General features: G+C 41.7%; 1 protein-coding gene across 27 annotated transcripts in view; it reads right to left on the bottom strand.

Moving 5' to 3' along the window:
• clasp2 (cytoplasmic linker associated protein 2) overlaps positions 1-27,449 on the bottom strand; it is a 348,555-nt gene that overhangs the window by 206,693 nt on the left and 114,413 nt on the right. For 25 of the 27 annotated variants that reach the window (XM_033020019.1, XM_033020014.1, XM_033020023.1 and 22 more), the window contains one exon: positions 8,965-9,102. In XM_033020019.1, the coding sequence (XP_032875910.1) occupies positions 8,965-9,102 (138 nt within the window). Of the gene's footprint in view, positions 1-8,964; positions 9,103-9,319; positions 9,357-9,474; positions 9,654-27,449 lie in introns of those variants that run through there. The other 2 variants (XM_033020020.1, XM_033020021.1) reach the window with 2 other exon arrangements.

The raw sequence follows: 27,449 nt of genomic DNA on the forward strand, positions 1-27,449 counted from the left end.
CCACAAGTTTCTAAAAGAAGTAAAGCAAAACCTATCTAACAAAAGAGTGTATCTAACACAAAGGTGCATCTTGATTTAAAAATTAAAAACAAAATCACGAGTCAATAATGCAAATAATGAACTATTCATTTCATTTTGATCTAGTTAAAATATTACTATCACTGTGGATCATGACCTAAAGTTAAAATATTGTTTAAATGATTAATGTCAATAGAAATATATCCTCAGAAACATTTGAAAAAAAACAAAATGCACTTCAGAACTTGATTGGTGTGGTGGGACGATGGTGGGAGTATGTGGAATGGAAAAAGGCAAAGAACAGAGGGGATATCTTTGAGCCCAAACAATGCCAATAAGAAAGTATTGAAAGTGAAAATTTGACGTTTACAGGTGGAAAAAGCAATTCACAAGTGTATGTATGAATTTGTAGAACTTATAAGAAAATTGAGTAAGCTTGTAATATGGTTAAGCATAGAAGTTTACATACTGGAGAATAATTATAGGACACAAGGTCAACATAGTGAAGATAACTTAGACGTCACATTAGTAACGGCAGTAATCAGAGTAAGGAATGTTAAAATTGCAAGGCAAAGCTAATCTGGAGCAAAGATATACATGGGATGTTTGCAAACCAGTAGGATGGACCTGCAGATGCTGGTTTACACCGAAGATAGGAACAAAATGCTAGAGTAACTCAGCGGGACAGGCAGCATCTCTGGAAAGAAGGGTCGAAGTATCGGGTCGAAGAAGGGCCTCGACAGACAGTGTGCAGTCTTAAGTGATGATTTAAATGGATTATCAAAATGTACTCAATTTTACTTCGGAGTCACGTGAGTGACTACGTGAAGAACCCCGCCAGGACGCATGCGTGTCTATCGCTACACGCATTGCAACGAGTCACAGCAGGGGGAACGACGTTCCCTTAGCGGCAAAATTTGAAAGCCGGGAACAGCAGGTAAGGAGACTCTGCGTTCCTTCCACTTACCTTTTAGGTGGAGACATGGACCGGATCCACGAAGGCTGCGGGAAAGCTGGCGGGGGAGAACCGCGGAGTTGCGGGCAGCCGGCAGCAGCAGCCAAAGGCACGCTAATCTCCCGTAATGGGAACAGCTGTGGGACACACCCTGGTAACCAAACTCATGAGGGGCATTTTAATATTAATCCCCCAAGAACCAGGTACTCCCAAATATGGGATGTGAGCATTGTACTGACCATGTTAAGAAACTGGTCTCCAGCTACAGCTCTGTCCCTACAGAAACTGACTATGAAAACAGTCATGCTGATGGCCTTGGTTACGGCACAAAGGGTCCAGTCACTACAGAAACAAAGGTTGGACAACATGATTATTTCATCTGGAAATTTAACTTTTCACATCAATGAAATAGTCAAACAGAACAGACAGGGGTCAGCAGGCCTAAAAACAGAATTCAGGGCCTACCCGACAGATGGTCGTCTCTGTATTGTAACACACTTACTATTATATATGGAGTATACTAAGATCATCAGAGGGAAAGAAATGTCACTTTAATCAGCTACAAACAGCCACTCAAAACAGTGACAGTCCAGACCATCTCTAGATGGCTAAAACAGGTCCTAATAAAGGCTGGAGTAGACACTAGCATTTTTAAATCTCACTCCACCAGGGCTGCAGCTACATCGGCAGCTATGAAGTTGGACGTTCCTATGGACCAAATCCTCAAGACAGCAGGATGGTCAACGGAGGAAACTTTCCAACGACTTTATAACAATCCAGTCATTGAACCTGGAACATTTGCAGAAACAAATTTAAGTTCTGTAATATAATTCACCCCATAATTAGGGGCAATAATTGGCGTTAATATTTTTACCGTTGGGTTTCAATATCGTATTGATGTCTAATGATGTTAACTCTATTCTCCCCAAAATCAAGGCAGATGTGATGCATGGACTCGTTCCACGGCATGAAATCACAGAGCTTTAAAATCTTCACGTAGTCACTCACGTGACTCCGAAGTAAAATAGTAAGATTAAACGAGAACTTACCAGTTTGAAGTTTGATCTTCATTTTATGAGGAGTAACGTTGAGGGAATACGTGCCCTCCGCTCCCACCCTTGATCATATCCTGAACTGGTATCTCTTCTCTAATCTTACTATGTTTAGTCATTACAGTTATCTGTGATTTCACACCGCTGCTTTGAAGAATGACACGCATGCGTCCTGGCGGGGTTCTTCACGTATTCCCTCAACGTTACTCCTCATAAAATAAAGATCAAACTTCAAACTGGTAAGTTCTCGTTTAATCTTACTATTTAATTTTAGAGTTAGGTTCGCTTAATTGGTCATTTTGAATTGAAGTGGTATAAAGTAGCCTTTTATCCCCAACAAATAGGCTTACCAGCACACACGGGTTGTTAGATGACCCTTGTTATGGTTCCTTGTGAATTCAATATGGCTCCACTGAAAAGCACAGTATCCATGCAGTTTGATTTTGGGAAGGAACTTCAATGAATTAAAGATGATGTCAGCAGCAGAATATGGGAATTAAGAGAAGTAATTGGGATTTATGTCATTTGGAGGGAATATGGATACAAAAGTTTTAGAGGAATATGGGATAAATGCAGGTAAATGGAACTGACAGATGGGGCATCCAGGCAAGTTATGGAGGAGCTGGGCAAAGAGCTTGTTTCTATACTGTATGGCACTATGCGCATCTGCAGTGTGAGCGTGTAGCTTAAGAGACTTTGGCTTAGAGTTGATGAGCTGGAGTCCAAGACTGCATTGCATCACGGGGGGGGGGTGAAGTTATTTAGATACTTAGTTCCAGGAGGCTGCCACCAGTGGTTTAGTCGGTTTCCTCATATACCCTGTAGCCCCAGACTCTCATTCAGACAGGTTGCAAGATTCCTGAACCTATTGGGCGAGTGCAAGGTTGAGGCACCATAATTGCGGGATTATTACCGGTGTTACATGCAAGTTGGCACAGGATCAGATAACTAAATATGTGGCAAAACACTGGTGTGGAAGAAAGGGGTTTCAATGCATTGAATGTTAGCAATGGTGTTGGGAAGAGAGGGAGCTGCTATGTTGGGAAGGGTTTCATTTGAATTAAGCAAGTACCAATAAACCAGTAGATTAAATGAAGATAAGGCTGGTCAACCTTTAGAAACTAGAATAGCACAATATAGGAACCGCCCTTTGGGTGGGTCACCATGTCTGAACTGGCCAGGATGGGAATCTAAAGCAATCCCATCTGTCTGCCCATGATCCATATCCCCTTTTCCCTACCTGTTCTTGTATCTGTCTAATTGAATCTCAAACATTGCTACCACATCTGTTTCTAATACCTTCACTTGCAACGTGTTCCAGGTACTTCCCACTCTCTTACCACTTCAGCGAGTCTGATTGTGATGCACTTTGGGAGGTTGAATGTAAGGGGAAAGTATTCCATTAATGGCAAGATCCTTAACAGCATTGGCATACTGAGAGATCTCGGGGTCCAAGAGTGTAGCTCAAGAGTCAAGAGTGTTTCATTTTCACATGTGCTGAAACAGAAAAATTAAATTCTTGCTTGCAGCAGCACGACGGGTTTATAAATACAGTACTCAACGGAGAACATAATTGCTACGTGTAGCCATAACACATAGCTACGCAGTCCATGGTATAGAGTGCGTAGAGCAGGGGTCTGAGCACACAACATGGAGATGCCCCAGTGTCGATAGTTATTGATGGTTATCGAGGAGGTAGCCAATTCGTATTGATTGTGTGCTCTTGATCAGGAAGTCAAGGATCCAGTTGCAAAGGGATTGCAAAGTAACCCAGTTCCCGAGCTTGGTTACAAGTTTGGATGGGATGATGGCGTTTAGTTGTCTTTCCTTGCCAATAAACTTTATTCAGAATAAAATATATATACAAAACAAAAACTGTTCATATATTCTCAGTGTCCATATATTCATCAGTATCATACACAAAACAAAACACCCTTGCCATTCACATGCCCCCCTGAGGTGATATCCCTTCCCCGTTCGAGGTTTGTCCTCACCTGACTCTGACCCTGTATGTCCAGCAGCGGAAGGACCCTAGACTATGGTTGCCCTCCCCACAGAGCCTTGGTTTTGGCTGAACCAAGCTTCAGCGAGTCCCTCAGCACGTACTACTGCAATCCGGAACGCTAGTTGGCAACATTCCCTGACGGGCATCTAGCTGTACTGGGAGACCAGCAAGGTTCGAGCATACCAAAGAGCGTCTTTCACCAGGTTGATGATCTTCCAGCAGCACTTGTTGCCCATCACCGAATGTGTGCCTGGAAACATCCCATAGATCAGAGCTGAACCATAACAAATACTCTTTCATCATTCTCCAGAGCCTCTTCGCATATCCACACTCTGCAAACCGTCCGCTCTCCTTTGCAGCAGTCCCGGGCATTGGGCATCTGTGGTAAGAATCCAACAATATGGGAAGCATCTGACTGGGTTGGCCCTTCTCACCACCAGCCAAGTGTGGTCTTGGTGCTTGATGGCGAGTTTTGTCTGCTTAGGGAACCATGCCACAGGACCCATCAAGTCCTTGTTGACCACTACCTGATGGACTTGTGGGTCAAATGTGTTGGTCTAAAATAACTTTTCCCCAAAGGCCAAGCTATTGTCTATGAACAACAGCCTGCCATATGTGTTTTATTTTCCAAGTGGTCCAGCCTAGAGTGGCGATCCAGTGAGATTGTATTCCCCGGTTGATCTATTAATGCCTCTCGGCAAATTGAAGTGGGTTGACGTTCTTCAGGTAGAAGTTGATATGTGCCATAACCAACCAGTCAAAGCACTTCATCACCATGGACGTCTTAAACAAAAGATCAATACTGACTATTCTATAGTCTTTGGTACCTTGCTCTTTATCAAGACCCCAGAAATCTCCTTCCTTGCTTCCCTTGGATGGATCCTATAAGACCCTAGGGACTTATCCTCCTTAATGTTTATCAAGACACTCAACATCCCATCTTCTTCATATCAACATGTCCCATAATATCAACATACCCCTCCCTAACCTCACCATTATCCATGTTCTTCTGCTTGATGAATATCAATGCAAAGTACTCATTAAGGACCTGAGCTACCTCCTCTGGCTCCATATTTAAACTTCTTCCTTGGTCCTTGAATGGATCTAACCTTTCCCTGGTGATTTGCTTGCTCATAATGCACCCTACTTGCCAAGGACGTTTCATGGCCCCTTGGAACCCTCCTGATTGCTTCCTTTTGTTCCAACTGAACTTTTTTTGTCATCCAAGGTTCCTGAATCTTGCCTTTCATATCTTTCATACTCGCAGCAAAATGCTAGATTTGAAAATTAATCGGCTTGTGTTTAAAAGCCTCTCACGTCAAATTACTCCCCCAAAAAACGTTCCCAATTTACTTTCTCTAATTCCTGCCTTGGTAGCCTTCTCCCACTTCTGCACTCTCACCAAGGACCATTCTAATCCTTATTCATAACTATCTTAAAGCTAATAGTGCTGGGAAATTGGACCATACTAGGCGGCCCTAATATTACAAAAATGGATAAAGACAGAGGAGAGGGAGGACTTAGTACAGAAAATTATCAGATTTATTAGAGTGATAGATACAAAGTATAATTGAGTGTTACAAATATGCCCCCCAAACAGAATGCAGGCCACAAATTTAGACAATCATGTTACATGGGTAATACATTAATCATGGGAAATTTTGATCTACATATGGACTAAATCATTGTCATTTAGTACAGAAACAAACCCTTCGATCCGAGTTCACACTGAACACCTAGCACCCATCTACACTAATCCCTGTTTAATGTTCACATCAACTCCCTCATGCGCTGATCAACCACGTACATACAGTGTATGGTAGATCATTTACACTGGAATGTTGAAGGCAACTGGAGCAGCCAGGAAGCCCACACTCACATGGACATGCAAGCACCTCGCAGACAACACGTCAGGATTTAACTCAGGTTGCTGGAGGGTTGAGGCAGCAGCTCTACTAGCTACGCCATTGCTCCGCCCTCAATACTGTGATGGATGAATTAATGGAAAATACATGAACCATTTTTTAGATCAGTATGTTGAGGAACCAAAGAGATTAGGTGGGCAAAGATGAGGCATGAAATGTAACCTGCAGATTAAGGAAAATCCTATGGCATTTTCAAAGTACAGGTATATTAAGATCAAGAGCGTAACCGGGAAAGAATGGGGCGCAATAGCGGCCAAAGGAACAATTGCCAATTTTGAACAGGAGGAAGTGACTCTTTTCATCTGTATTCACTGAGGAAAAGGTCAATATTGTTGGCGACTTCAGTTGGGACAGTGATATCTGAGAACACATTAATATTACAATAGAGGAGGTATTAGATGTCTTAGCAGGAATAAAGTTGTATAAAACACCAAGACCTATTGAAATGTATCTTATTGGAGGCAAAGCAAGAGATTGATAGGATCCAGAGGAAGATATTTAAATCTTCACTGTGACTTTTAATCGATAGGGGCTGCAAGACTAAATCAAGTAGTCCTAGTCCAGTGAAACTAGTAGGAAAATTGTTGGAGAAAATGTTCAGGGAGAAAACTAATCTAAAATCAGGGATTGATTAGGGAGAATCCATACCGACTTCTTGTTAGGAGATCCTATCTAACTAATTGAATTGAGTTTTCTAAAGAGATTACTGATTTTTTGGATGAGGACAGAGTGGTTACATTGGCTAGAGTAAGGCTTTTGATAAGATAGGCGGCATGGTTAAGTTGGGGGAGGTGTATTTTCAAGCAGGTAATGAAGTGCATTGATGAAGGCAGTGCAATTGATGTAATTTACATGGGCTTCAGATGACTTTTCCTAAAAGGTTAGAACCCATGGGGTCAAAGGCAAGGAGGCAAATTGGAAACAAAATTGCCTTGGTATTAGAAGACAGATGGTGATGGTTCAAGTTGCATTTGTAAATGGAAATCTGTGACCAGTGTAGTACTGCAGAGATTGGTGCTGGGACTTTTGCCGATTGTAACTACATTGTGGTATGTCTGCAGACAACACGAGAAACGTGGTGTGACAGGAAGGAACTGCAGATGCTGGTTTATACCAAAAATAGACACAAAGTGCTGGAGTAATTCAGCAGGTCAGGCAGCATCTCTGGATAAAAAGGATAGGTGATGTTGCGGGTTGGGACAGTACTTTAGTCTGAAGGGTCCTGACCCAAAATGTCACCTATCCTTTTCCAGAGATGCTGCCTGACCTGCTGAGTTACTCCAGCACATTGAGTCTATTTATGAGGAATATGGTGTTGTTCAGAGTGAGGAAGGTAGTCTTAAGTTACAGAAAGATATTGGTCAGGTGGCAAATTGGGCAATGCAATGGCAGGTAGAATTTATCCTGATACATATGAGATGATGGATTTTGAGATGTCTAATAAGGGTGAATGATAGGGGTCTGGAGAAAACTGAGGAACAATGGAATTTTGGTGTAACGTTGAAAGGGGAAATCACAGGTGGTCAAGAAAAAGGAAGGGTCTCGACCCGAAACATCACCTATTCCTTTCCCCCAGAGATGCTGTCTGACCCGCTGAGTTACTCCAGCTTTTTGTGTCTATCTTCGGTTTAAACCAGCATCTGCAGCTCCTTCCTGGACAGATGGAATGTTGGTCCTTATTAGTTGGGGCAAAGAGTGTAAGAGCAGGGAGATTTTGGTACAAGATATAAAACATATTGTGAGGCCACTGCTGCAATATTGTGTGCACCACACTACAGGAAGAATGTGAATACACCAGAGAGAGTGCAGTGGAGATTCACCAAGAAATTGCCTGGAAATGTTTTAATTATGTCTGGATTGAGACTGGATAGACTCATTTTGTTTTCCTTGGAGAGGAGGAGACTGAAAGTGTCCTAGAAAAGTCATGCAAAACTATGTGGCATAGATGGTGGATAATACAAAAACGACAAAAGAGAAATCTCAGAGAACAGATAAATAAAATCATAGGTTTAAGATGATGAATAAGAAGGGTAGAGGGAATATGAGGAAGAATCTTTTCACCCAGTGGGTGGTTACAATCTAGAACATTCTGCCTGTGAAGGTGAGGGAGGTAAATATTCTCTCAAAGAATGAAAAGCGATGTTGTGCTGATGAGATTCATATAGATAGAACTTGATGGTTATAATAGACATGGTGGACAGAAGGGCCTGTTATGTACTATATTACACTATGACTAAATGACAGTGAAGAAACAAGTTGTTAGGGATTTGGAAAGAAAGTTAATTGAAAATCTAGTAGATAAAGGGCATTCTGACAAAATTGAACACAATATAATTTGATATTGTCATGACTTTAAATCAGTATTTCAATCTGAAACCAGGATCTTAAATCTGAATAAGACAAACCATGAAGCCATGAGATATTTAACAGTTTCATAATGTTTGGAAATAACAATAAAATATATGAACATTCAACAGTAATGGCTAACGAATTAACACATAGTTTCCAAGTAATAGATATCTCTTTGGGCCTCAATATACCCAAATGAAAATTGTCACTCCAGGAGAGGTTAAAGGTAATATCAATCATTGGAAAAACATTATATTGCAATAAAGTGGTAAACCTGAAGACTGGAATATTTCAGAATTCAGCGCCGGATGACCAATGCACTGATAAGGAAATTAAAAGTAGATTAAGAAAGTGGGCAAGCAAATAACATGAAAAATTATTGTAATAACTTTTAAAGATATTCCTGGAATATCTTTAAAACACTGGAATAAATATTTATCCTTTTAGAAAACATTTATCTTTTTAAAAGTCAACTCAAGTCATTCGGGTAACGTGAGAAAAAAGGAAACCATTTTATTAAAGTTGAACTGGTGAACATCTGCCTCCCCATTTTCTTCACAAAAGAATTATAAATTCTCCACTCAATGTTTCACATTTCTTACACTTGTGCTTGAAATATATAATTTAATTAAATAATAAATGACAACTGTGTCACTGTACCTTTGGAACCAGGTGCCGAAGCTGATCTTTTCCCACCAATGCTTCCACTTCCCATTTTCTTGGTAGCAGATGCCTTGAGTGTAGAACTCGCTGATGGTCTGCTTCCATCCTCTGACTCTTCATCATCGAAGCTTTTATCTGTTTATTTTATAGAAAACATAAATATCTATAATTTCTAGTTCTCATTAAGAGGAAAATAGAATTAAAATCACTCTTATACTATGATAATTTTCCAACACAAGTGTGATTAGAAAATTAAAATTAAAAATAACCATTCGAGTTAAATAGCATTATCTAGCCTTTTTTTAATCTTCTATAGCAAGCACTTGAAATTAATCTAGAATAATTTGCATACCAATTGATGGTCCTGACATTTTAAATCCCCTTTTAAATGTCAAAATGCATTCCTGAAGCAAATCCTTGTGCGTGCTTTTGTATGTGCTTCAGCCTACACATCCTCCCACTGTGTCATCAGTTCTCTGCTTTTTCCGCCCCGATTCTACAACTTACAGGCACAGATCCTCTTGCAAATCAGCCGTCTCATCCCTTTTTTTTAAAATGCTGTCAAATCCTCTCATGCAAGAAGCTCCCAATAGATCACATGACCAAATGCCAGTCAATTATCAATAACAATTGATTCTCGTCTCCACCTCAAAATACTCGCCATGAATACAACAGAAGCGTATCCCTGCATCTTTACCCTTTCCCCCTTTACTTGGTGCAAACAGCCAATCAGCTCACGGATGACATCATTTTTGTACAGCCAGTGCCAGAGGTGAAATTTCTCATGCATATAAATTCTGCTTTTACACACAACTGCAATTCCTTTTTCAAGACTCTTGCAGGAAAACCCTGCTCATTTGAAAAATTATCTAGCAATTTTGCCATGAAACTCAGAAGCTGTGTGATTTTCCAAACCTTATTTCCCTGTGTTTCAACTACACAGCTGATTTTACTTGAATATTAAAACATAGATTCAATATGGCACTCCTTTCACTTTTACAGAGTGAATAGAGAGCCACATTGAATCGAAGCAGTTTTTAATTTAGCCAACAAAATACACAATGAGGTTATGTATGCCGCTGAGATTTTTAAATTGTTGGTACACAGAACAGTCATGCTGATGTAAGTGCACAAGCTTTCACTCTGTGCTGCCGAGATATAATTAATGAATGCTATTGAACAGGGCGAGGCTCACGTGTTGTTTTGCATCTTAAAGCCTCAATGTCAACAGAGACCTCAATTTTAGTTAATTACCATGGAAATATGTGCTTTAAATGTAATTCTACAGTGATATATCCCCAAAGGACAAAACAGAAAAACAAAATGATTATAGGCACAAAATGCTGGTAACTCAGCGGGTCAGACAGCATCTCTGGAGAAAAGGAATAGGTGACGTTTCAGGGGTCGGCAGCTTTCTTCAGACTGAAGGTGTCAACCCGAAACATCACGCATTCCTTTTCTCCAGAGATACAGTCTAACCTGCTGAGTTACTCCAGCTTTTTGTGTCTATCTTCGGTTTAAACCAGTATCTGCAGTTCCTTCCTGCACAAACCAAAACTAGAGCATTATTGAAATAAAATAAAAACACTTATTGGAATGAATTTCAAATTTAACCATATTTAGCAACTGACCATATACCATTCAATATCTGAACTTGACACTGTTTAATGACCGAAGAAAGACATACAAAACTGGAGTAACTCAGTGGGTCAGACAGCCTCTCTGGAGCAATGTTTAATGACCTAGCAGCTTGCATAAAAACTTGTTCGGGTAGAACCTACTAAATATGCAATTTCTCTTTTGTTATTGTTAATTTTTGGGATTGTGGATGCATGGATGGAGGCAAGGGAAATATGGAAAGGGAAGAACCCTTTTTGCAATCCATAAAAAATGTTTTCAGGATCAGGATTTCCATAATATTAAATGATTTTTGGCATATCTTTATCAAAACTAATGGAAGGTCAATAGGTCAATTAAGAAGATGGATGACTGAATAAATCCAAGGTTTTTTTTGCCAATAGTAAACAAAATCAATTAGCTACTTCACTGATTAGTGTTCCTCAACTCTGCCCATGTAAATTTTGTTTTCAGCATATTTCTGTAACTGAGTTCCACAAGTTGATGGGAATTTATGCTTTAAACTGCTGAACATTCACATTCCAATATGAAACACTGCCTTCCTTCAATGTTTGATTCAAACAAGGAAATACCAAATGTAGCATTTACATGTGTTATCCAACATTCATTTGATTTGTTTAAGGACATGTCAGTGGATAGAAAATGCTGGTCACAGCAGATCGAGATTCAGCTCAAAAATATTTTATCAGCACCAGACAAGTTTGGAATTAAAGACACAAGACACAGTAGATGCTGGAATCCAAAGCAATACTAAATTGCTGGAGGAACTCAGCAAGTCGGGCAGAATCTGTGGAGGGGATGGACAGACGATGCTTCGGGTCTGAAAAAGTTTGAAAATAAGTTGGTTTTAAATCGCAAAGAGGGTTTGAGAGGGATGGTTTGACATAGGGATTATCTCTGATAGAATGAGGTAACGGTTGCTACGGTGAAATGTTGTTTATAAAATTGCACGCCTTGAAGAAATGAGACTCCAACTAATAGATAAATATGACCAATTCTTTTTTTTTTGTTGTTTTTTTGTTTATTTTAATAGAAGTTAATACAGTACAAAACAGTACAGTGGAACCTAATTTTAGGTGCCAACTATGTCATACCGTAATCCATTCTATGTACAACCTCTAGTTTTATGTTTTGAGAAGGAAGTAAGCAAGACAAGAAAAAGAAAACAATAGAAAGGGGAAAAAGAGGAAAAATAGATGGTAGAGAATAGAAAAACGTGAAGCGTGTATATAACAAAAAGAAAAAGTAAAAAGTAGAAATAGGAAAGAAGGTCCCTTAAAAGAGAAATTTTCAAATCTTTATTCGGAGATGTAGATCTATCCACGGCATGAACTGAAATCAGTAATCTTTACGGTACCGCTGCATCACATGATTCCAAAAAGTCGATGAAAGGAGACCAACTCCTTAAGAATTGGTCATATTTATCTATTAGTCGGAGTCTCATTTCTTCAAGGCTTGCTATGTCCATCATATTTCTAATCCACATTTTAACAGTTGGTATGGTTGTATTTTTCAAAAATTTAAGTATCAATTTCTTTCCAATTATTAACCCATAATTTAAAAAAATGTTTTGGTCTTTATTTAAATTGATATCTTCTACTATTATTCCAAATATAATCCATTCCGTTTTAGGTTCTATTGTGGACTTAAAAAGCTTTGTAAATATATCAAATATATCGCTCCAAAATTTATTCAACTTTGTACATCCTACAAATGAATGTGTTATATTAGCGTTTTGAAACAAACATTTATCGCATCTGGGAGAGACGTTTGGATAAAATTTATTCAACCTCGTTTTTGAATAATATAGTCTATGTAATAATTTGAATTGAATTAAATTATGTCTTGCATTAATAGAACAATTATGTGTGTTCATCAGATACTTTTCCCATCTATCCTTCGAGATCTTTATCATTAGCTCATGTTCCCAATCTTCTCTTAGTGCTTCTGTTGAGGGTAATTCTCTATTTAATATATTATTATAAAAGTATGATATTAGTTTTTGTGAATCAGCCTTAATATTCATTGCTTCTTCTTAAGGGTCTAAAAATATAGTTTGAAATCTATGTATATATTTCTTCATAAAGTCACATATCTGTATATATTTAAAATATTGATTATCCTTCAGTTTAAATTTTAATTTTAACTGTTGAAATGATAACAGTTTACCCAATTCATACATATCCCCTACTTTCCTAATCCCCAGTCTATCCCATTGTTGATATGTTTTGTCGATGAGAGATGGTTTGAATGCGGGATTGTTCACTAGTGGGGTTAGTACTGATAGATTATTTAATTTCAAGGATACTTTTATTTGTTTCCAAATTCTTATTGTATTGTGAATAATTGGGTTCTTCTTATATATTATACTATTCAATTTTATCGGTGAGAGCAAGATCGTTCCTATATCGTGCGGATAGCACTCCTCTTTCTCCATTCTTATCCACTCCAACTGCTGAGTGGAACTATCCAACCAGTACATTATGTTCTTAATATGCACTGCCCAGTAGTAATACATAAAGTTAGGTAATGATAAACCCCAACTTCTTTAGGTTTACACAAATGCTTTCATTGAATTCTGCGTGCTCTGTAATCCCATATAAAATTAGTGATAGTAGAATCTAGTTTTTTGAATATGACCAATTCTTAAGGAGTTTATCTCCTTTCATCGACTTTTTGGAATCATGTGATGCAGCGGTACCGTAAAGATTGCTGATTTCAGTTCATGCCGTGGATAGATCTACATCTCCGAATAAAGATTTGAAAATTTCTCTTTTAAGGGGCCTTCTCTCCTATTTCTACTTTCCACTTTTTCTTTTTTTTTATATACACACTTCACTTTTTTCTAATCTCTACCATCTATTTTTCCTCTTTTTCCCCTTTCTATTGTTTTCTTTTTCTTGTCTTGCTTACTTCCTTCTCAAAACATAAAACTAGAGGTTGTACATAGAATGGATTACGGTATGACATAGTTGACACCTAAAATTAGGTTCCACTGTAATGTTTTGTACTGTATTAACTTCTAATAAAATAAACAAAACAAAAAAATATATAAAAAATTCAAATAAATAAATAAATAAAATTGCATGATAGTTCAATTAATGAGGGCAGTTCAAGAGAAATAAATGGGCATGTGAAAACTTGTATATTCTGAGTTAATGTTACAAATGTATAGTCTTGCAGCAGTACTGGACAGTGCTGCTGCACACAAAGATTGCAAGTCAACAGAAATTATTAATTTTGGTATAGAATCTGATTCGCTACAATGTGCCCAAATGGATGAAATGTTGTTTAGATACATTTAGTTCAGATATATAATGTGGAAACAAGCCCTTCAGCCCATCAAGTCCATGTCTTCCATCCATCAACCATATACTAGCTCTATGTAATCACACTTTCCCATGAAGGGCGATTACACTACCCGCTAGGGCAATTTACAGAAGCCAATTAACCAATAAACCTGCACATCTCTGGAATGTGAGAGGAAACCGGAGCACCCCGAGGAAACCCACGCAGTCATAAGTTCATAAAGATTTAAGAACAGAATTCGGATCATCAAGTATACTCTGCCATTCAATCATGGCTGATCTATCTTTCCCTCTCAACCCCATTCTCCTGCCCTTTCCCCATAACCCGTGACACCCGTACTAATCAAGAATCGATCAATCTGTGCTTTAAAAATATCCATTGAAATGGCCTCCACAGCCTTCTGTGGCAATGAATTCCACAGATTCACCACCCTCTGACTAAAGAAATTCCTCCTCATCCCCTTCCTAAAGGAATGTCCTTTTATTCTGAGCCTATGGCCTCTAGTCCTAGACTCTCCCACTAGTGGAAACATCCTCTCCACATCCACTCTATCCAGGCCTTTCGCTATTCGATAAGTTTCAATGAGGTACCCCCTCGTCCTTCTAACTCCAGCGAATACAGGTCCAGTGCCATCAAATGGTCATCATATGTGAACCCATTCATTCCTGGGATCATTCTTGTAAACCTCCTCTGGACCCTCTCCAATGCCAGCACATCCTTCCTCAGATATGGGGCCCAAAACTGCTCCCAATAATCCAAACGCTCTCTGACCAGTGCCTTATAAAGCCTCAGCATTACATTCCTGTTTTCATATTATGTTCTATCTGGGTAATATGACAATAGAACACTATTGACTTTTGACTTGAAATAAATGTTAGCATTGCATTTGCCTTACTGCAGATTCAACTTGCAAATTAAGTTTTTGGAAATCCAGTACCAGCACTCCCAAGTCCTAAACCATCCTACCACAACCAGAGAGCAGTGCTGAACTACTATCTACCACTTTGGTGATCCTCGGACTAACCATGATTGGATTTAGCTGCCTTTACTTGCACTAAACGTTATTCCCTTATCATGTATCTATACACTGTGAATGGATCAATTGTATTGTCTTTCTGCTGACTGGTTAGCACGTAACAAATGCCTATCACTGTACCTTGGTACAAGTGACAATAAACTAAACTAAACTTTGCACCACTGATTTCTGAATTATCTCCCCATTTAGAAAATAGTCTATGCTTTTATTCTTACTACCAAAATGCATGACTCCACACTTTGCTACGCTGTATTACATCTGCCACTTCTTTACCTCCTCTCCCAACCTGTCTAAGTCTTTCTGCAGAATCCCTGCTTTCTCTATACTACCTGCTCCTCCACCTATCTTTATATCATCTACAAACTTCGCCACAAAGCTTACAATTCCCTCATCCAAATTATTAGTTTTAGATTAGTTTAGAGATACAGCGCGGAAACAGGTCCTTCGGCCCACCAAGTCCATGCTGACCAGTGATCCCCGCCCTTTAACACTATCCTATACACCCTAGGGACACTTTTATACCAAAGCCAAACATCCAACAGATGTGTTGACCTTTAGAGTGTGGGTGGATACAGGACTGAAGAAGGGTCTCGACCCGAAACATCACCCATTCCTTCTCTCCAGAGATGCTGCCTGTCCCGCTTAGTTACTCCAGCATTTTGAGTCTACCTTCGATTTAACCAGCATCTGCAGTTCTTTCCTACACATGATGTCTAGTTGAACAGATCTCATCTGCCTGTACATGAACCATATCCCTCTATTCCCTGCACATCCATGTGCCTATCTAAAAACCTCTTAAGCACTACTATCGTATCTGCCTCCACATCCCTCTGGCAATGTGGCCCCTTTCACTCTCTGTGCGAAAGACTTGCCCCGCACATCTCCAGTGAACTTTCCCTTCTCACCTTATAGCTATTCCCTCTTGTGTTGGACATTTCCACCTTGGGAAAAGGTTCTGGCTGTCTACTCTATCTCTGCCTCTCATAATTTTATATACTTCTATTAAGTCTCCCCTCTACCTCAGACGTTCCAGACAAAATCCATCTAGCCAACCTGTCCTTGTAGATGAAATCCTCCAATCCAGGCTGCTTTTGTTAAACCTCATCTGCATCCTTTCCAAAGCCTCCACGTCCTTCCTGCAATGGGGCAATCACAACCGCATGCAATACTCCAAATGCAGCCTAATCAAAGTCCTATCGAGCTGCATCATGACTTCCTGACTCTTATACTCTTAGAAGGATGAGAGGAAATCTTATTGAAACATATAAGATTATTAAGGGTTTGGACATGCTAGAGGCAGGAAACATGTTCCCTTTGTTGGGGGAGTCCAGAACCAGGGGCCACAGTTTAAGAATAAGGGGTAAGCCATTTAGAACGGAAATGGGGAAAAACGTTTTCACACAGAGAGTTGTGAATCTGTGGAATTCTCTGCCTCAGAAGGCAGAAGAGGCCAATTCTCTGGATGCTTTCAAGAGAAAGTTAGATAGAGCTCTTAAAAATAGCGGAGTCAGGGGATATGGGGAGAAGGCAGGAACGGGGTACTGGTTGTGGATGATCAGCCATGATCACACTGAATGGCGGTACTGGCTCGAAGGGCCGAATGGCCTACTTCTGCACCTATAGTCTATTGTCTATCCCACTGTATCTACCAACTGCCTTCCTTACTGTCCAAGTTGATCCTGACTACGGGTGCTGTCTGAGTGGAGTGTGTACGTTCTCCCTGCGATCTTGTGTAATTCCTCTGGGTACCCCCGTGCCCTCCAAAGACATGCAGGTTTGTAGGTTAATTGGCTTTGGTAAAATTGTAAATTGTCACTTGTGTGTAGGTTAGTGCTAGTGTATGCGCTAATCGCGTGTCAGCGTGGACTCGGTGGGCCAACTGTATAAGTAAAAAGTAAAGCAAAACATATTAAAGTAATCTTAATCTTCTGGATCAGCCTACCAAGGGGAACCTTATCAAATGTCTCACTAAAATCTATGTATACAACATCCACTGCTTCAATCTCCTTCATCACCTACTCAAAAAACTCAATCAATTTGATGAGATGGCCTGCCACGTATAAAGCAATGATGGCTATCCCCAATTAGCCTATTCTTTTCCAAATGGGAGTAAATCCTATCTCAAATTCTCTCCAATAATTTCCCTACCACCGAAGGGAGGCTCACTGGATGGCAGTTCAATGAATTATCTCTACTTCCCTTCTTAAATAAAGGAACAACATTGGTCACTCTCCAGTCCTCCGTGACCTTGCCTGTGGGGAAAAAAACCCAAAGATCCTCGTCAAGGCCCCTGTAATCCTCTCTCTTGCCTCTCTTATTAACCCGGGGTAGATCCCATCAGGTCCATGGGACATATCCACCTTAATGGCCTTCAAGAGCCTCAGGACCACTTCCTTCTCAAACCGTCTTAGCATATTTTTGCTGACCGTCTGACCACACTGATCTCACTGTCCTCCTCGGTGAATATTTGAATAAAGCAAAGTAGTTTATTAGTGCCTCCCTGACATCCTCCAACTCCAAGCATAGATTCGTCTTCATCTTTGAGCAGTGCTACCTTCTACCTGGTCATGTCTTGTCTTTAACATATGTATAAATAGCCTTGTGATTTTAATCCGACACGCCAATGACATTTTGTTGCCCCTTTTGGCCCTTCTAATCGCCCACTTGTTCTTTTCTACTCACTTACATTCCTCATGTCTGATGCCAACTTCTTAAACTTGACGTGCTTCTTTTTTTAACATGTTGAAAATCCAGCGGCGACCAGAAAGGCACCACAACTCTTTGGGTGACTACTCACAATAATACAGGCTTCACCCTAGGACATGCCACGACTCTTTGGGTGACTGAGGAGACTACTCACGACCATACAGGTGACACCCCAGCGACATGTCCCGGGGTGAAGCCTGTATGATCGTGAGTAGTCGCCCAAAGAGTTGTACCTTGTTCTGGTCACCGCTGGATTTTCAAAATGTTGAAAATTTTCGGCGACCTGTAATGACCTATGACGGGTGCTGGCAGTCGCCGAAAAAGTCAGGTAAGTGGGACAGACCCATTAGTGATGCTTTACCCACTCCCTTGTAGGGCCCTGTACATATTGCCCAAGGGAACCATCCTGAACACATTTGACAAATTCCACCCCTTTAAAACTCTTGGCACTCTGGCAGTCCTAGAGAATATTGGGAAAGTTTAAATCCCCTACCATGACAACCCTAACGATACGAAGCTCATCCATGTCCTGTGGCATGATTCTCCTGCTCTATGTAGGAATTCAGGCACATGTCTTGGGTCTCCAGCAATCCCATATCATTGTGTTATACAGCCCTTGAGCCCAAACATCCCTGCTGACCAAGATGTCTCTCTGGGCCATTTGCCTGTGATTGGCCCATATCCTTCTAAACGTTCCATGGATAGACAGAAAATGCTGGAGTAACTCAGCGGGACAGGCAGCATCTCTGGAGAGAAGGAATGGGGGAGGTTTCTTCAGACTGAGAGTCACGGGAAAGGGAAATGAGAGATGTAGACGATGATGTAGAGAGATATAGAAACATAGAAGCATTAATAAAAAAGGTGCAGGAGTAGGCCATTCGGCCCTATGAGTCAGCACCGCCATTCAATAAGATCATGGCTGATCGTCCAGAATCAGTTCCTGCTTTTTCCCCATATCCCTTGATTCTCTTAGCCCTAAGAGCTGAATCTAACTCTCTTGAAAACATCCAGTGAATTAGCCTCCACTGCCTTCGATGGCAGTGAATTACACAGATTCACAACTCTCTGGGTGAAAAATAAATGAAAGAATGAAAGATGTGCAAAAAAGTAACAATGATAAAAGGGCCTGTCCCACTTGGCCGTCATTCGTGCGCCATTTACGAGACCTGCTAATTTGTGGGTCGTGTGTGGGTAGCGCGTGGGTAGCGCGGGACGGGCGCATGGAGTGGCGTGGGGGAGTGTGGACTCCGTCCTGAACGAAATCTTTGCGCACCACTGGCCTGTTGTGTAACTGACGGCCAAAGTGGGACAGGCCCAAGACCCTGGCGCGGTGCAACGTCTCACCTCCAACTGCAGCAGAAGCAGGCAAACGGTCGCCGAACTCGGCCTGGGGCTCACGGCCGTTGAGGATCCGGATCCGCCCCCACTCCTACTCCAAGAGCGAGGCCAAGACGATTGGAGATAGACATAAAATGCTGGAGTAACTCAGCGGGAGCGGCAGCATCTCTGGAGAGAAGCAATGGGTGATGTTTCAGGTCGAAACCCAAATGTTACCCATTCCTTCCAATGCAGAGATGCTGCCTGTCTCGCTGAGTTACTCCAGACTGAAGAAGAGTCTCGACCCGAAACATCATCCATTCCTTCTCTCCAGAGATGCTGTCATTCCCGCTGAGTTACTCCAGCATTTTGTGTCTATCTTCAAATGACGTCATGCGCTCCAGACGGCTGTGCGGACGCATGATGACGTGCGCGACCGTCGCGCGTCAGTCACTACCGGCCTGTCGCGTAAATGACGGCCAAGTGGGACAGGCCCTTAAAGGAAACAGGTCATTGTTAGCTATAGCTAGGTGAGAACAAAAAGCTGGTGTGACTTGGGTGGGGAGATGGAATGCAGGGGTTACTTGAAGTTAGAGAAATCATATTGATACCCCTGGGCTGTAAGCTGCCCAAGCGAAATATGAGCTTCTGTTCCTCCAACTCACTCTAACAATGGAGGAGGCCTAGGATAGAAAGTTCAGTGTGGGAATTAAAGTGTTTAGCAACAGGAAGGTCAGCTAGGTCGAGGCAGAATGAGCGAAGGTGTTCAGCGAAACGATCGCCCATTCTACGTTTGGTCTCGTGATGTATAAGTGTCCACATCTTGAACAACGGATACAGTAAATGAAGTCGGAGGAGATGCAAGTGAACCTCTGCCTAACCTGAAAATACTTTCGGGGTCCATGGATAGAGTTGAGGGAGGAGGTATTGGGACAGGTGATTGCAGGGGAAGGTACCTGGGGAGGGCGTGGTTTGGGTCCATTTCCATGGACCGGTCTAAAATGTAGTTATATTGCCTCCACAACATCCTCTGGTAACTCGTTCCACAAACTCACCATAGGCTTTGTAAAAATGTTGCCCCTATAACCCTTTTAAATCTATCCCCTCATATCAAACCCAGCCCTTTAGCTTCAGACTCACTTGCCCTGGGAAAAAGGCTGTAACTTTCCACCCTATCTGTAGGAGCCACTCATGCTTAGGCTAGTTACTGTTAGCATCTTATTATTTTGTCTAGATATTTCTAACAGTATTATTTTGAATGCTTGGGGGTGGGCTTTTGAAACGTAGATGAATGTTATGTATATCATACCAGGGGTGTGTGGCCAGATTAGACAAGTAGGCACGGGAGAGAATACAGTTCTTACCAGATCAGATAGTAAGAACAAAAAGCTACAATTTGTATAAGAATAAAGAGGATCTGGTATATTCATTTTTTTGTCCGTACAACTACTTCAATAAAGAATCAATTAAACTGAAAATAACGACTGGAGGATCCGTTTCTTTTTATCGTCTGCGTACGATCTACCTGCCTGTGTAGTAATGGCAACGGAAAGTAGGACATTGGAAAAGTTTGAAATTGCCTTTACGCTATCTATGGTCCTCAGTATTTTACATATCTCAATAGTCATCTGTTATGTGCAGGGGGAGTGTCCAGCTGTGGCTCCTAATTGCCCGTATTACACATTTGGAATGGTGGGTTCACTGAGGACATTGTGAACATGGTTCACTCTAAATTATTGGCCACACAGGCAAAAAAGCAATGGCCAGCCACCAGGTGAAGCAGACAGTGCAGTCAGATAATGCAGGAGTCCCATAAGGCTATTAGACATACGAGCTAAATTAGGCCATTGAGTTTACTCCACCATTCGATTATGGCTGATCTCTTTTTCCTTCTCAATCCTATTCTCCCGCCTTCTTCCCATAAACCATATAACAATTACAGCACGGAAATAGGCCATCTCGGCCCTTCTAGTCCGTGCCGAACACTTACTCTTACCTAGTCCCATCTACCTGCATTCTGACCATAACCCTCCATTCCTTTCCCGTCCATATACCTATCCAATTTATTTTTAAATGATAAAATCGAACCTGCCTCCACCACTTCCATTGGAAGCTCATTCCACACAGCTACCACTCTCTGAGTAAAGAAGTTCCCCCTCATGTTACCCCTAAACTTTTGTCCCTTAATTCTTTAATAAACTTTGATACCCTTACTAATCAAGATCCTATCAATCTCCGCTTTAAAAATACCCAATGCCTTGGCCTCCACTGGCGTCTGTGGCAATTAATTCCACAGATTCACCACCCCCTGGCTAAAGAAATTCCTCCTCATGTCCATTCTAAAGGTCCGTCCTTTTATTCTGAGGCTGTGCCATGTGGTTCCAGACTCTCCCATTACTGGAAACATCCTTTCAGCGTCCCCTCTATCGAGGCCTTCGATAATCCGGTAGGTTTCAATGAGATCAATGCTCATCAAACGAGTACAGGCCCAGAGGTTTTCAAATGCTATGCATATATTAACCCAAGCATTCCCAGATCATTCACATTAACCTCCTCTTCAAACCCAGCACATCCTTAATCAGATATGGGGCCTGAAAATGCTCCAAATAGGGCCTCACCAACGCCTTAAAACCGCAGCATTACCACCTTGTTTTTATAATTTAGTCCCCTCGAAATGCATTGCATTTGCCTTCCTTATTGCCAACTCAACCTGCCAATTAATCTTTTGGGAATCGTGTAGCACTCCCAAATCTCTCTGCAACTCCGATTTCAGAATACTCTCTCCATTTAGAAAGTAGTCTATGCTTTTATTCCTTCTACCATAGTGCATGACCATACACTTGACGATGCTGTATTGCATTTGCCACTTATTTTGCCAAACGTCATCAATTCCATCATCCAGGTCATTAACATATAACATGAAAAGGACCCAATGTGGACCACAGTGGGACACCACTAGTCACTGACAGTCAACCAGAAAAGGCCCCCTATATTCCCACCTTGCCTCTTATACCATGGGCTCCCATCTTGTTTACCAGACTCACATGTGGCACCTTAGCAAAGGTCTTCTTAAAATCCAAGTAAACAACATCCACCAACTCTCATTTGTCTACCCTGCTCATAAATTCCTCAAAAAACTATAACAGATTTGTCAGACAGGATCTCCTCTTAATGAAACCATGTTGACTTAGGCCTATTTTATCATCAAGTGCTTCCAAGTACCCCAAAACCTCATCTCAAATAATGGACTCTAACATTTTACCAACCACAGAAGTCTGACTAACCAGCCTATACTTTAATTTTTTTGCCTCACTCCCTTCTAAAGCACTGGAGTTACATTTGTGATTTTCCAGTCCTCTGGAATTATTGCACACTCTAGTGATTCTTGAAAGATCACCACTAAGTCCTCCAAAATCTCAAAAGCTACCTATTTCAGAACCCTGGGTTGTAATGTCTCTGGTCCAGGTGAGTTATCCACATTCAGACCTTTCAGCTTACCAAGCACCTTCTCCTCAGTAATAGCAGCTGCACTCACTTCTGTCCCGACTATCGAATTTCTGGCATATTGCTGGTGTCTTCCACATTGAAGACTGAAGCAAAAAACCTTATTCAGTTCACCTGCCATTTCTTTGTTCCACATTATTACTTCTCCAGTGTCATTTTCCAATACTTGCGTCTCTTGCCTCTCTTTTACACTTTATTATCTGAAAAAGCTTTTGATATCCTCTCTTATATTATTGGCTCGCCTTCCTTCATATTTGATCTTTTTTCTCTTTATTGCTTTTTTAGTTGCCTTCTGTGGTTTTTAAATGCTTCCCAAATCACTCGCATCCCACTAATCTTCGCCATGCCAGAATCTATCGCTTCTTTGATTGCTTTTCTGCTATCTTTGAATTCTTTTGTCGGCCACAGTGGCCTCATTCTCCCCTAAGTATGTTAGACAATACACAATAGACAAAAGGTGCAGCAGTAGGCCATTCCGCTATCTTTAAGAGCCCTATTCAGCTCCTCTTTGAAAGTGTCCAGAGAACCAACCTCCACCGCCCTCTGAGGCAGCAAATTCCACAGGCTCACAACTCTCTGAGTGAAAAAGTGTTTCCTCATCTCCATTCTAAATAAATTATCCTTTATTCTTAAACTGTGGCCCCAGGTTCTGGACTGCCCCAACATCGGGCTCCTTCCTCTATGGGATGAAAAGATCCTGCATCTTATGAATTACTCTGAGAAACTCCTAGTATTGCTGCTATGGTCCCTCTTCAATCAACTTTAACCAGCTCCTCCCTCATGCCTCTGTAGTTACGTTTACTCACCAGTAATACCGATACACCCAATTTCAGTTTCTCCCTCTTGAACTGCAGGTTGAATTCTACCATATTATAATCATTGCCTCTTAGGGGTTCCTTCACAAGCTCCCTAATCAAGTCTGGTTCATTGAACAACACCAAATCTACAATTGTCTTTTCCCTCGTGTGCTCGACTATATGTTGTTCTAAGAAGCTATCTCATAGGCATTCTATAAATTCCTTCCCTTGGGATCCAGTACCAACCTGCTGGATGGAAAACATGGATAGGAAAGGTTTAGAGGGATATGGTTCAAAGGCAGGCAGCTGCGACTAGTGTAGGTGGGGTACCTTGGTCGATCTGGGCCGAAGGGCCTACTTCTGCGCTGTCTGACTCTCCGACTCTTTAACCAGATTTACCCAGTCTACATACAGTACATATTGAAATCCCCCATGATGACTGTAACAATATCTCTTTTACATGCCTTTTCTATTTCCTGATGTCATTTGTGTTCAACCTGCTAATACTTGGAGGCCCGTATATAACTCCTAGCAGGGTCTTTTTACCCGTTCAATTTCTTAAATCTACCCACAAGGTTTCTACATCTTCTCATCCTTTATTGTTTCTTACAATCGATTTCATTCCTTACCAGCAGAGCCACCTGAACCCCTCTGCTCACCCGCCTGTCTTTTCGATAGGATATATATGTATGAATATTCAGCTCCCAGTTCTGATCCTCTTTCAGCCACGACTCTGTGATGCCCACAGAATTGTGCCTGACAATTTCTAATTGTACTATATGCAGCTTTCGGGACTTTCGATCCTTGCGACAGAGAATTGTTTCTATTTGCCTGACTATAGTGTCCCCAATTACAACTACGTGTCTCTTCTACCCCGCTTTTGGATGGCTCCCTGATCCACAGTGTGGTGGTTAGGTTGCTCATCCTTCCCACAGCCCCCACTGTCGTCTGCATGGGGAGCAAGGCTCAGACTTGTTGGACAAGCTCAAGGGCTGAGGCTGCTCCGAAACGTTTAAGAAATATTTACACAGGTACATGGATAGGATAAGTTTAGAGGGATATCGGCCAAATACAGACCGGTGGGACTAGTACAGATGGGAAATGTTTGGTCGGTGTGGGCTAGTTGGGCCAATGGGCCTGTACCCACGCTATATGTCTCTATGTCAGGCAGCATCTCTGGAGATCATGGATAGGTCTCGTTTCAGGTCGAGACCCTTCTTCAGACTGCATACAGGCACAGAACACAGGCATAAATTACATTGTTAAATAAGGAATCATTGCGCAGTTCATCGCCAATCTCATTTCTGACCTGATGATGAATCAATGGTTGTTCTAGAAATGTATTTTAAAATTCCCCCAAACTACAAATTCTATTTCTATAATTGGACAAACCTGATAATTGTGAACAGTGACCAACATCTATGATCGTGGTGGGCGGTGGGGTGGGAGGAATCCTGAAGGGAGTGTGGGTCAGACAAATCCTGGCAAGTGATAGCTGATCACAGGTGAGGGGATTATTGACATGTGTACCAAGGTGCAGTGAAAAGCTTCTTGTAGTGTCCTATCCAATCAGCGAAAAGGCTAAACATAATTATAATCTAGTTGGCCATAGCTACAGATACAGGATTAGGGAATAACGTTTAATGCAAGGTAAAGTTCAGTAAAGGCTGATTAAAGACAGTTCAAAGGACTTCCAATGAGGTAAATGGGAGGTCAGGACCGCTCTCCAGTTGGTGATAGGATGGTTCAGATGCCTGATAACAACTGGGAAGAAACTGTCCCTGAATCTGGAGGTATCCTTTTTCAAATTTCTGTACCTCTTGCTTGATGGGAGAGGGGAGAAAAGGGAGTGACCAGGGTGAGACTGGTCCTGGATTATGTTGGTGGCCTTGCCGAGGCAGCATGAAGTGAAGATGAAGTCAATGGAAGGGAGGTTAGTTTGCGTGATGGTTTGGGATACATCCACAACTCTCTGCAATTTCTTGCGGTCTTGGATAGACCTGTTCCCAAATCATGCTGTGATGCATCTCAATAAAACGTTTCTGTAGGAGTTGGTACTGGTTGTTGGAGACATGCCAAACTTCCTAAGCCTTCTAAGGAAGTAGAGGCATTGGTGTGCTTTCTTGGCTGTTGCTTTGATATGGTTGGTCCAGGACAAATTGCTGGTAATATTTATTCCGAAGAGCTTGAAGCTTTCAACCATCTCTTCTTCGGTGCCGTCAATGTATACAGGGTTATGTGTACCGCTTCGCCTCCTGAAGTCAATCACTATCTCCTTCATCTTGCTGTTATTGAGGGAAAGGTCGTTGTCTTGGCACCTGGTTATAAGGTTCTCGATCTCCTTCCTATACTCCATCTCATCATTATTTGATAGCAGTTCCACTTGGGTAGTGTAATCTGCTAATTCGAAGGTACACAAAAATGCTGGAGAAACTCAGCGGGTGCAGCAGCATCTATGGAGCGAAGGAGATAGGCAACGTTTCGGGCCAAAACCCTTACACTGATTGGATTGGTATTTGGCTGCACAGTCATGAGTGTATAAGGAGTAAAGAAGGGGACTGAGAATGCATCGTTGCGGGGCACCAGTATTGAGGATTATCATTGAGAATGATTTGTCCCCTATCCTCACTGATTGTAGTCTGTTGGTCAGGAAATCGCTGATCCAGTTGCAGGGGTGAGTGCTGACTCAGAGTACCACGTGTTTGGAGATGTCCTTGGATGGAATAATGGTATTGAAAGCAGAGCTGTCTTCTATGAATATAAATCTGACATATGTGTCTTTCTTATCCAGGTGTTCCAGGGATTAGTGTAGGGCCAGGGAGATGGCATCAGTCATGGGCCTGTTGTGGTAGTAGGCGAACTGCAGTGGATCAAGATGGGTGGCACGGTGGCGCAGTGAATCAACCTGCAGTGGGCGGCACGGAAGCGCAGCGGTAGAGATGCTGCATTACAGTGAATGCAGCACCGGAGACCCAGGTTCCATCCCGGCAACAGATCTGTTTGGAGTTTGTACGTTCTCCCCATGACCTGCGTGGGTTTTCACCGAGATCATCAGATTTCTCCCACACACCAAAGACGTACCGGTTTGTAGGTTAATTGGCTTGGTAAATGTAAAAATTGTCCCTAGTGGGTCTAGGATAGTGTTAATGTGCGGGGATCGCTGGTCGGCGAACACTCAGATGGCCGAAGCGCCTGTTTCAGCGCTGTATCTCCAAAACAAAAAACTAAAAGATTGCATGGTAGGCTGGATTTAATGTGTTCCATAACCAGCCTGTCAAAGCATGTCAAGGCCACTGGGAGGTAGTCATTAAGGCATAGACCTTGCTTTTCTTCAGCACCGGGATGATAGTGACCTTCTTGAAATATGTGGGTACCTCAGAACAGTCGGGAGAGATTAAAGATATCCGTGAACACAACCGCTAGCGGGTCCGCGCAATTCTTAAGGATGCGGCCAGGTGCTCCATCCAGGTCAGTTGCTTTCCATGGGTTCACCCTCAGGAAGGCTGGTCTAACTTCTGCACAGTGGCCCTGGAAAAAGGCACACTTGAGTCTGACGGGACAGATGGTCAAAGCAAATATAGAATGGGAGGAAAGGAGGGTTATCAAGGAGAGCCGCACCGTCATGTTGCGTTAAGGGGATAGATGGTAAGAAGGCTTTCAAAAGTGATACAGCAAGACGGCAAGAACAGCATGTTTCTGTTAGGTATAAGAGTAAGGCTGACAAGATTAGGGAATTTCAAAATGTTGAGGCACTGGTCAGGAAAGAGGAGACACATGTCACAATGAGGCAGGCAGAATCAAACTGATCCCTTCACGAGTATAGGAAGTGTAGGAGTACGCTTAAGAAAGCAATCATCCGGGCAAAAAGATGACATGAAATAGAATTGGTAGGCAAGGTAAAGGATATTTGCAAGAGATTCAGGTAAATTAAGAGTAAAAGGCTGGCTAGTAAAAGAATAGGTCCCCTTAACGGTCAGCATGGTCATCTTTGTTTAGAACCACAAGAGATATTAAATGAATACTTCTCATCTGATTTAACTGAGGAAAAATAAATCATGGAGCTAAGGAATTGAGGCTTGGGAGCTATGATGTCTCAGATCCAAGACGAATTATCAATGAGGAGGTATTAACGGTTGTAAAACATATTGTGGCGGATAAAACCCCAAGGCCTGACA

Source organism: Amblyraja radiata, chromosome 4 (genome assembly GCF_010909765.2).
Source record: "Amblyraja radiata isolate CabotCenter1 chromosome 4, sAmbRad1.1.pri, whole genome shotgun sequence".
NCBI lineage: Eukaryota > Metazoa > Chordata > Chondrichthyes > Rajiformes > Rajidae > Amblyraja > Amblyraja radiata.